This window comes from Sturnus vulgaris, chromosome 3 (assembly GCF_052056855.1).
Source record: "Sturnus vulgaris isolate bStuVul1 chromosome 3, bStuVul1.hap1, whole genome shotgun sequence".
Taxonomy (NCBI): Eukaryota; Metazoa; Chordata; class Aves; order Passeriformes; family Sturnidae; genus Sturnus; species Sturnus vulgaris.
Genome location: NC_142245.1, coordinates 75244443 through 75256739, shown reverse-complemented (window position 1 = coordinate 75256739; position 12297 = coordinate 75244443). Strand labels below are relative to the sequence as shown.

The 12297-nt window shown below is 35.7% G+C and overlaps 1 protein-coding gene across 3 annotated transcripts in view; it reads right to left on the bottom strand.

The window, feature by feature from the left end:
- Positions 1-12297, bottom strand: part of FBXL4 (F-box and leucine rich repeat protein 4) — a 62362-nt gene that overhangs the window by 29038 nt on the left and 21027 nt on the right. For all 3 annotated transcript variants that reach the window (XM_014883637.2, XM_088161985.1, XM_088161984.1), the window contains 2 exons: positions 9535-9779; positions 956-1169 (listed from right to left, as the gene is read on the bottom strand). In XM_014883637.2, coding sequence (XP_014739123.1) covers positions 956-1169; positions 9535-9779 — 459 coding nt within the window. The remainder of the gene's footprint in view (positions 1-955; positions 1170-9534; positions 9780-12297) is intronic.

Sequence of the window (12297 nt, the reverse complement as noted above, 5' to 3'; positions counted from 1 at the left end):
AGTTGACAGAACCTAGTGTTCCAGCTTCATTCCTTCCATCACATTACAGATTAAGACCCCATACAATCCAATGTCACAGCCTGACTTCTGTGTACCATAAGCACAAATAATACACACACACAACCAAACTCTTCTTAAAATGCTTAATCTAGGATTAGAAGCTAGGAAAAAGCCTGCAGAGATATGGGTTTGCCCTATTTTGGCACAGCTTTTGCAACAACAGAAGTAGGACAGCTCCCAGGTAAACCATGGCAGAAAGGTGGTAATACATTGAGTAATTCACTCACTGAGAGGGAATGGAATTCTTCTGATTCAAGCTGCTGACTTTCTAAGGATACAACATTTGTAAAATGTAGCAAACTACAAAAGACTTTTCTGCTGTAGCACACAAACCCATGCCACCTTAGAGAGGAAATGTGATGCAGCAAGCAGCAACAACTCTGATTCGGGCAGTCAAGTACTATATAAAGAAGTCAGTTTTACACAATAAACGAAGAAGTCGTAGAAAAAACTCCTGTGTCTCAAATACTGCTAATATACAAAGACTAGGAATCTACTAATTATCAAGTCATTTTAAAGGAAAGAACATTGAGAATTACAGAAAATTACTAAACATAATAATTTTACAATCATATTTGCCAATACAGTTTGTTTAGAGTACGCTTCAAAATACGAGAAAAGATTTTATATTGTAATTTTACCACATTGCTTAAAACAGCTGGTGGAAAGTCACCAACCTACCAGGAAAGTTAAAACATGCAGGCCAAAAGCTATTTTGAAAATTAAAAAATCATCCTGAAGTTTTTGAAACCACCTTCGAATTTTCTGAATTTGCCTCTGAATTTACATTCAAAATTCTAATTTACTTCTTCGTTATTGAAAAAAACCAAATCCCAAACCAACTTTATCAGGACTGAAAATACTTATTGCAAGGGTTAAAAATAGCTGTTCTTACCTCCACTTTCGTTCTGTAGAGAATGAGACGCTTCAGGCTGCCCACTTTGGCTATGTGGTTGAAAGCCTGAGGTGGTATTTTATCACATGATGAGAGATTTAATTCCTGAAGATTTGGACACATTTCAGTGATGACCTCCAAGCATGTTTCATTGAGGAAATGGCCACAAGACAACTCAAGACGTACTAGTTCAGAGCCACAGACTTTCAGGAACCTGTAAAAGAACCCCACGTTTTAAGTGAAAAATTAACAAACTTTCAGGTGAGAGTCTGAATACTTTCAAAACTTTAACCACATAAACCAGGAAATAATTCCTTACCACAAAGATACTAGCCTTGAAAATCATGTTTTGGTTTAGGAAGTCAGAACATGCTTTTTCTTAATATTAACTCTGAGACAATGGAGCAAAGTAAAACACTGAACATGTCTGAAAAGCTTTTAAACAGTCAAAAGCCAATTTTGACAATGGCCTGCAAGTTTACACCAATAATTTCATATTTATCTCGGAAAAATCTGCAAATGTAAAAATGAGGTTAAACAAATACTTTTAAATGCATGAAATATTCAGAAGTGTTTTAAGACTTTCAGAAAAAAAAGATCTCATTATTTTCATTAACAAGCCAGAATCAACACTTGCTAGCTGTTCTAGAACACAAATTCCTGAGGAATACTTGACTTTCATTGGAATTATAAAAAAATTAATATATCATATGACAAAAGACCCAAAATTCACAAACTTTGATGGTCTCTATATTTTGCTTTCCTGTCAGAGACCTTATGTCAGAAACTCAAGCTCTTTTATCTCTACTCCAAGCTTTAACCAAAAACTCAAACCTAGTCCCTTTTCATTTCAAAGATAATCTCCAAAGAATAAACTAACCACTAGGCTTGTAAGCTTGATATTTAGTAAGATAAAAAACCCGCACATTTGTCATGCTTATGTTATATTTTGATAGTTCCTCCAGTACAAAAACTAGTTTCTTAAACTACAGGCCGTAATGAGTTTCCCATGTTACTTCTTAGAATAATGGAGCTACTTGTAAAAGAGCATGTATTAGTTTCTCTTAATAAATATTCTGATTTGCTCTCTTACCAGTTCTATCCTACAGAAATGTTCCTGCAGACAAAGCAGTTTCAGGTTCTGACACTTCCACCATGAAGTTAGTACTACTTCTTGAGTAACTAATGCAATAGAAATGCCAGACAGACATAAGGCTCCTGCTTGCACAAAAACTACTATTGTTACAAGGAAAAAGTTATTAGCCTTCCCAAGCTTGCTCATGCTGAAGCTTAGGATGAAATTGCTGCTGGTCTTAGAAGACACATTCAGGGAGGCATTCCTCAATGACACCAACAGTAGCCCAAGACTTGAAATCCATCTTTCAAGATACAAGTATTCAAGCTGCCTCCTTTTCTTACTTTTCTGTTACTCACTCAAGTCATACTTGCCATCATCACCTTTCTTTATTCCTTTCACTTTACATATTGCATGGCCTTAGTGGGATTATGCAGATCCTATGTAAAAGAGAGGGGAAAAGGAGATTCCAGGGTGGCATCTCCATCCCTGGATGTTTCCAAGAGTCACCTGAAACCTTGACTGACCTGATCTAGCGCTGGGGACACTGGCACTTCAAGTGGGAGCTTGGAGAAGACGACCTTCAGAGGTCCCTAACATCCAACATTTCTATGAGCCTAAGCAAACAGAAACAAAGAGAGGATCTGAGACACGAAAGGGGAGACATAAGCCCCAGAGCCACAGGAGTTCTGCCATGTATAGTCTTCAAGTCTACTCCTCCACTGTTTTTTTAACTCTGCAGTCTCTATTTAGACTCTATTTTAGCTTTTAAAGTCAGAGTTTAATCAAACACCAAGCAGTTTTCATACTGGCTACAGTGAATTCACAGAGACTGGTAAGCCTTCCTGTGGGAATGTCAGAGCTGAAATGACACAATTCACAACAATTAACATCGGGTATTTAAACATTTAAGTGCTATTTTAGACCAGCAATAGAGTTCAACTCTGTTATGGAGAAATGCAGGATGGAAATCCCCTGGAAATCAGAGTAGAGATATATGGATACATTGCTGATTACTAATTAGCCAATTCCTCTATTTAATGAGTGCCTTAACAATACATTCACACAGCTTCTTTCATCAACAAATTATCAGGTTTGTTTGAATGATGGTATTTTCCATAAAACTTTGTCAGTCACCACTTATTATACATCTAGCTTTTAATTTGCTAACAAATAAATATTTTATGAATTACTCCATTACAGTAATGGATGTTAGTTTAACTGCCATATAATTTAACAAGGCTTGGCTGTTATAAATGTTAGCAGAGATCAATGCTTTTCTCTTTCTAGGAGTATTAGAAGTTAACATTACCAGGTCAGGGAAACACCCAGTTAACCCCCTAGACTTGGAGAAGAACTCTAGGCTCACCAGCTTGAGGAGTTATTATCCTCATAATGTTTTATTTAAACTCATTACACTTAAAACACACAGGCAGAGACCAAACACAGCAACAAACATTGCCCTTCCTGGCTTTGCTGCTTTGTTGGAAAAGATTATTTAGGAGACATGAAACAGAAACAAAAGGGGGATAAAGGTACATGCAGCAGAAGGGTACAAGAACGAGCGGACATGCATGTAGGAAAGAGAATAGGAACAGAAGGAGCAATCTGAGGAAGGCACCAACCAGCACAGGGCAGAGAACATCAGGCAGAAGTGCAGAGCTCTCTGAATGATGGGGACACTCCGATCTTTGTTTGCATTAAACAGACTGCTCAGGATAGAGGTTTTTGCTGCTGTCTTTATATATGGATCTCCATGTATCTCATAGAGCCATATGGCAAGGTAGAATATGAGTTCTCAGGCTTTCAAAACAAACGTGGCATGGTCTTTATACTTCTGAGACTTAACAGTTTCTGAGTGACTGGCTCAATTTAGCTAATCTGAAAACAAACAACACCCAAAAAAGCACCTTCTACTCAAATTAAAATTTCTACACATTTCTTCACATATCTCTCCTTTAATCACTGAGGATTGACTGGTTCCTGTTTCTCAGTCTCTCCTCTGTTCTGCAGTCATCCATCCCTTTTGTTTTTATTATCAATATTTTATATATACCATTTCTGAAGTGATTTCTCTTCATCCCTTCATGTTTGCTATAAAATATGACTGAACAACCTAGGATAATGTAAACATGAACATTTCTTTTGCTAGACACTGGATTGGGCCTTTCCCTTCAAGTTTATCTGCACTCTAGACAGCAGTATTTCAGGCCTTTAAGTTGTTCAGTTTCGGTTTTTTCTGGTTTTTAGTTTGGCATTTGGAGGGGGGAGGGGGACCCTGTTTTGTTTGGGTTTATTTTCTTTCCCAGGGGGGATGGGATTGTTATTTTTCATTAAAAAAAGAATCTCACTTTCCATCACCTCCTGCCTACTCTGAAGAACTGCTGTTTATTTTCAACCCTTCAGCTTTTGGGAAATAAGTCCTAGTGAAGCTCTTCTGAAACATCAAATATATCTATTAGCAGGTAGGATGATATTTGCTCAGGGTGATGTTAAACCCGTCATGATCACTGGGTCACTCAGCCCACTAAAAATTTCCAATCTTGTAATTAATGTGTACACCATAAGCATATCTCATGATCCAAAATTTAAATCCAAGGTGAAGAGATAGTACTTTTAATGTCAGAAGGTAAGACCTTTGAAACAAAATTCTCAAAATATCTTTAGACATGTGCTTATGCAGGTACTGAACACATCACATTTCCTCCAATGGTTTCTGATGGAACTGCACTGGCTACAAAATCTACACTTCACTTAATGATTCTCACTTACTCTATATTCCCCAGTTCAAAATTACTAAAGACACTACAACAAGCAGGAATCATAATCCTGCTCTCTTTCATCTACTCATCTTCCCCTAAACACAATCAGCTACATAGCTTTATATTCCTTTAGTGCAATTAACACAACAATTTTCTAGTATGCTGATTTTACCAAATATTTTTTCAATTAAAATCTTCAGTACTGATTTTATACTTATTGACATATATTTGAATTTGATATCCAAGAAAGAGGGTGGAAAAGGGAAGCAACTTCCATTTGTGAACAACACAGGGCTGGACAGAGTGTTTTTTCTTCAGCACTTTCCCTTGTAGTATTACCTTACATTACCATCCATGTTAGGGATGCTACCTCTGTTACTGGAAAGACAGAATATTGCCCACTTTGCCAGGCCTCCCTTCCTATCAGCCTCCTAGAATTGGTATTTAATAAAAACAACCATTTCTGTCTGCTTCAAGCCAACCACATGCTCCCTCCAGCTACTCAGGTCTCCTGTTTCCAGAGCCTGCCAACAGACAAGCAAAATGTCAAAACCCACCTGGACTTTATTCTTCCTCATTTCACTTCCAAGATTTCAGGTCCCCTCTTTCTTATTTAGTTCTATCTATATGATTACTTGCACAAACTCACAGAGGACTTTCTGCCTTACAATTAGAGTCTTGCATTTACTAAAATGGTTTGCAGAATTCCATTTTAATATCCTTCTTAAAGATATGTTCATATATTTTTAAATTCTCAGTGATGCTTCTCCTTTCAAGACTTCTACAATACATGACAGCAGCAGCACTTAGCACAAAAACAAAACGAAAGTGTTAAGGTTGGTATGAGTGAAGAACACTTGGGTACACAGAGGTGTAGAAGCAGGAGAAAGAACAAATGGAAACAACAAGGGTTGGAACAGAGATGTGTGTTGGTGGAAGTCAGATTAGCAGGTCACTGACTTCCTTCAACATTTGTGTGGGCAGTTTCTAAGGATACATGGATTAGGAGATTAAGGACAGGAGCAGCACAGGATGGTAAGAACATATGCCAGAAAAATTGGTTTGGACACACATCTTGGCTCTCTTGGCACATGCAAGTATTCATGCTTGAGAGTGAGACTTTGTAAGGTAATTTTTAAGGCAATAAAATTAAGACACTTTCCCTTCCTCTAGCTATTTTAATTGGTACAATATTAATTTTTACTCTAGCATGTATTACACCTCCTTTTTGGTAAGCAAATCCTAATACACGGCATGCAAGTAAGTAAAATATTAAGTACCTGATCTTGTGCTTTTCTCAACACATATTAAACTATTTCAAGAAAAACAGCAAAACAAACACTGTAACTTGCTCTCAGTTACAGCCAACCCTAGTTTTACCAAAACCTCTGCAAATTAAAGCAAGAGACAGACCTGATTGTTAAATTGAGAATCTCTGTAAAGTCACACATTATTCCTATTTTCTGTGACTCTTTGGTGCATATTGCAGTAATTTCTCTGACTCTCCTGCTAGTTTGATTTCTAGCAAAGCCCCACCAAATTAAACATTGTCAAAACACACTTCTACTAAAGGTAATGAAAGCCTTCAAACGTGAACAACAATAAAACTGTTAAAGAAATATTCCTCGATGTGCTTGGCATGCAAATACTGCACCACTAACCTGAAAATAAAACACTATTAATTAATTTTCACAGTGTAAAATGTCAGATGCAAATAAAACTCCTAATTCCTCAGATATTTAAAGCAAAAGAATTTAAACAAGTTAATGACATTATCAGTGATCCAAGGAAATCTGCATGCAGAACTCCGTTTTTAAACTGTCATTGTCCTTGAGCTGTTTAAACCTCAGAGCATTTATTCAGCATCTCAATGTTTAGTACTCCTCCAATCAACTCCCCTCACTCTTCCTATCTAGGTCCTACCCTCCCACACTGATATTTCCCCCTGGCATGAAGAGATTCACCAGACCTCCAAAGCCAAGAGAAATGCAGTGCTGCTTATGTAATGCTTGCCATGAAATCTTTGCCTATTCGCTGTCATTCTGCATTTCAGACTCCTGAGACTGCTCAGATACTACTTTCACTTTTTTGTACACTTTTCGTTCAATCTAATATAAAGTTTAGCTAATTTATATTATATGCTGAAATGAAAAATTTATGATAGTAATTTTTAGCCCTAAGGAGTAGATCTTATCAATAAGTTAAAATACCTTCAGCTTTGCCTCAGGATGTTCATATGCCTGAAGCATTCTGTCTTCTCATGATAATACAGTATTTGCTCCAGTCACAGTTCCTAAAATTACTTTTAACTTCTTTTCACTTTAATACATTTTTGAAGAAAATACGTATTTCCAATCATTTCTTTGTATTTTCAGGCATATATGAACATTTTAAAATGACAAATTTATAGAAGCTATTACTTTTAAGACTGTCTCAAGAAACAACAGATAAAAACATTTTTGAAAGATATTTTCCAAAATAAGATTTAAGCAAGAGTAGCATTTAAACATGCCCTGACTTGTACAAATCATAACTTAAACTGTACCACTCAAAGAATTAAAAAAGCTCTACCAGTTTTGAATTCAACGCTGCCAACTGTAACTCCAAATGCTGAGAAAAATGCAAAAATATGTGTCCAGGTTTTGGACAAAAGGAAGAACGGTGTAAATTCCTGATTATGTGTCCTGGATGCTGCAATATTCTCCAGGTGGTGGTATCTTAATGACAACCAGGGCAATAAAACCAAAGAATTTACTGACAGATTTATCTGTCAAGGAATAGTATCTCTTACCAGGAAGCTCCTTTTTCAACAAGAGTTAGATTAATGCTTTCAAAAAGCAAGGCTTGTTCTAATGAGTCTCCTCTATTAGTAGATACTTTCATAGCAAATGAGCAGCACATTTTCATCTCCTGGAAGCCAGCAAATTTGACAAACATGCTGATGAAGACTGTTGAAAGGGGATTTTACTAGAAAAGACTTTTACACAACAAAAGGTTGCAAAATTATTTCTGTAATAGAAAAACGTTTAAAACCAGATCTAGCTACAGTGGAGAATTTTTGTTTCAGAAGGGAAAATTATAAGCACAGTTTAGACATGCAAATTATTTAGCTTATAGCTTTGCTTCAAAAAATTTACAACTGAACTTCATCTCCCATTCCCAGACTGCATCCAGCTCTTCCAAGAAACACTTTTTCCTAAAACTAAATAATTTCAGAATTGCAACAACATAAAAAAATTTTTCCCATTTGTTACAAATAAATATAATCCCTTGTAAGAAAGACAAAATGAAAATGTTTACTCACAGATTATTTTAAAAGTTATTATTTTAAAATGCTGTATACACATAAATGTTACTAGTAGTTCAGCACTGAAGAAAAAAATCAGTAATAATAAATATATTTTCAACTAAGTCAGAAATTCCAGAACTGTAAAGTTTACAAGTCTCAGAATCTGGTAATAATTTCCTCCAAGACTACAAAGAATTTTAGCAGTCCTGTATGCTAAAAAAAAAAATCATGGAAACGAAAAAGGTTGCCACACAGATTCACAAATGTTAAGTTTTCAAAAGACAGACTTAATAGCTAATCATCAGAAAGCGGGCACTTCATTATTTCAAAGTTGAATTCTCAATTAAAGCTTGCATATTTATCCTCTGCATAAAGTATGTAACATGAAATCTAAATTTACGAGAATTTTTTGCACCAAATTTAACAACTAGCTAATGTCTTCTTTTCTTTTAATACAAATAAGCACAAAAAAGGTATAGAATTCTTGCATTATACTGGAGGGTCTCGAAAAACAGAAGCAACATTCCCATCTCGACAAAGTCTTTCTTCAAAATATTTTACTTCCTCAGGTAAGGAACTTAGGCATGAAACGAAAGAAAATGTCTGCATACTTGAGTTAATCTTTTTATTCAGAAAACAAATGAGAGTTAAGACAACTTTTTCAGATATATTAAACATTTCTGTTTCTTATCAGTCAATTTCTGCTTTCACCTGCCATTGCTGCTTACCCCTTAGCTGAAGCAACAACTTTTGTTTAAATGAAATGCATTGATAGAAGCTGTTTAACTAATGCAAATGAGCAAAGAAGCAAGAAATGATATCTTAAGAAAGCAGAGAACATGGCTGTTATACAGAGAAGATCCTTGCAAATCTGCTATCTTAATGACCTGCATCACAGTCATATTTTCAGCTCATTGGAATATGCACATGCAACCCCCCTGTTTTCCAACAGGGCTAATGTTTTAAATCATTTTTATGAAAATATTTGCATTTACATTGGACTCCAGTGATTACTTGGTTCATACCATGTGAGCATGCAATCAGTTTATTACTGCAGCCTTTCTAATACAGTCCTACTGATGACTCATCTGTACAAAGAACAACCACAAACACTTTTCCTTGTGAGATGGATTTTTGATAGCTCAGTTCTAGCAGAGCGTTTTAGAAGCCCAGAAGAAAGCAAAAAACACTCCTTCCCCTGGAAGAAGCGTTTCAGTCACAAGCAGCTTGGAACATGCAGACTCTACAGACTGCTATGGACTTCTGCTACTATATTTAGTATCTCCTACTGTTTTAGCTGTTTCTTTTTTCTATGTTGTAACAATCACAGTCTTTATAGTAAATCCAAGACATTTTTCGCCTTTTAATAAAGTTTCAAATACTTAGTGAAACTACCATGCAGCAGCTCTGCAGACACAGCTTGTCAAAACATTTCTGTACATTTAACACTGACCTGCTAAATCCAGAAACAGAGATGGCTCCCCTGTTTCCAGTCCAAGATAAATTCAGCCACTGGATGAGAGTGCAGCGAGACTGTAGGTACTCCAGGGATGTGTCATTAATCCTCGCCCAGTAAGGTTGTAAACTGAGATGAATGTACTGTAGAGGATCACAGCAATGTTGATACAGTAGCTTACAAGTTTGTGCTAGTCTACACAGGTCTGGGACTGTAAGGTGACTCAAAATCAACTGGATGAGCTATATTAAAAACAGGAAAAAAAGTCACAGATGGTCATAAGGCACTTAAAATGTTAAGGGATAACTGCAAAGGAATAAGAGAATATGTTATAACTTTAAAGAAAGTAAAACCTTTTACTTAAAAGTAACTCCTCAAATAAATCGATTAACTATTAAATAGAATTGCACTGCCTTCTCAATTTGACAACATGCTAAACAAGAAAGGAAAAAGCAGATCAGCATATGAAAGTGACAGGAAGCTTTCAAATCAGAAGTTTCTTTACCATGCTAATTTAAACAGTGATATATATGTAAACACTATGTTTATATATTTCCTTTCGCTAAGTCTGCTCTTTCATTGAACAGAACACAGAACTGGCATCCTCCTTCTCTGTATTTGGTTTTTAAGATGGGAGATATTTGCAAAATGGAAAAACCATACCATGTCCCAGTTTCCCCACACCCTGAACCAATTTCAGATTTATGCCTCTTCTCCCTGCTTTAAAAATCAGTGGTTTGTATTCTATCTTATATCTTCTCCTCTAGACTAAGCAACCAGGTAAAAAATTCAACATAATCAGATTTCCTTTTACAATCTCTTCCTTGCTGTAATACTTTGAGAGCATTTTTGTTCTACACCAAAGTCAAATCTGAAAGGCAAAACCCCTTTTTAACTGTATGAGCTGATTCATCTCCGCTTCAGAATAATCACCAGCCTTTCTGACTAGCATCACTGTAACAGTTTTTGTAATAACTTATATCACTCTCAGAAACTAAGAAATATCCCTCCTCTCCTGTCACACTCTGTTTTCCTTTCCAAGGAAAGATCAACACGCACACAGACATAAATACTCGCTTTAGGAAATAACAAAAGTGCTCAACCAAATAAATCTCCTTTAGCTTAGGAACTGAGAGAAAATGCACTTGAAAAATGAAATGTAAAAATTAATGCTTACTTTACCAGAGCTGTCTCTAGCAGCTGTAAGTACCTGCACTCAAGTTATGTAACTTAAATTGACTATTTTCAAGTAGAGTGGGGAAACAGTAAATTGCTGAAATGAATCAGTGTAAATTAAAAATCCACAAGTCACAAATCAACTTAAACGGAAGAGAATCTTGTGGTCCTTTCAACACCAACATATTTCATTTTAACGTCTTAGAAGGATTCATCAGACAAATCCACCTCAGAATAAGATCCATGACGTAAAATGAAAATGGAGCTTTTTGTGAGATTCAAGCAGATTGTACTTCCAATGTATCACTTTATTATGCAGCTACTTTCCACCTCCCCTCCTCCCCCCTTCATTTTTGGAACAACAAAACAATTCAACTTCCTGCAAAATGGAAAATGTTACTTCCTACTCAGCTCCAGATTTAGTATTTAGATTTCCAACAAGAGCTACATATCTTAAAAAATTTTACTTCAACTGTGACGCAAAAATACAGTGTTTGATATACTCCAGTTTCTTTCATGCTTGGTTTCAAGCCTTTCATCTTCTCCTTATTTGTCCTTTCCCCTAAAAGCAGTCCAGGCTTTTGTTTCTGCAGGTGTCTGGAACTCAGATTGATGCAGAGGACCAGCACAGACCTTTCAAGGTAATAGCATATATATAGATAGATACAGATATATATATAGATATATATAGATATAATCTATATATGTGTGTGTGTGTCTGTGTGCATATATATAAAAATAACTATGCACATATAATTACTCCAGTTATATTATAATCAGCAAAGTTTGCACCCAACTGACCTTTAGGAACTATCGACATTTTGAAACCTAAAATATCCAAACTAACTAGCAGCTAACAGACATAATCCCAAATTAATATCTTGATTTTTGCAAACTTTCAGCTAATCCACACTATGTATGTCAACTAAATATCTATCTTATTAATGCCTTTTCCCTCAGATTTTTCTCACATGGTTACTTACTAAGTTTTCTAGAGCTGAAAGCTCAGCAGAGGCTGCACAATTAGCAGAATTTATGTCTACAATTAATGCAACATAATGTCTGATAAAAGCAAAGTAATACAAATTTCATTAAATGAGAAAAAGTTATTTTGTAACTTCTGAGCAACACAGAGAATGGTGAACGAAACTATAAATGATTGAACAATGTCCATTTACATTAATTGATGACTTCAATGAGTATTTTGTAACACACAGGATGCCTTTCCACAACTGAGATTAAATCTCCCATGCCTCAATCAAAAAAACATGTCTTTAACGTTTAATGAAATTATGCTACTTCATAATATATAGAATGAAAACATACAATGAAATGTCACTCCTATGATATTAGGTTATAAAGTGTTTTTTTTTCCCTGGCTTTTGATTGAACAAAGATAACAGGTTCAAAACATACAGGCTAATAACCATTAATCACCATTAGCCTGGAGTCTGGTGTCTGTCAGGAACATGCTTTTTGTGTCTGTGTACCCTAGCATGAACTACACTTTGATATCATAATGAGTATGTGACATGATGTGCTGTACTGTGCTATGCTGTGTTCATGGTGATTCCAAGAATGCTA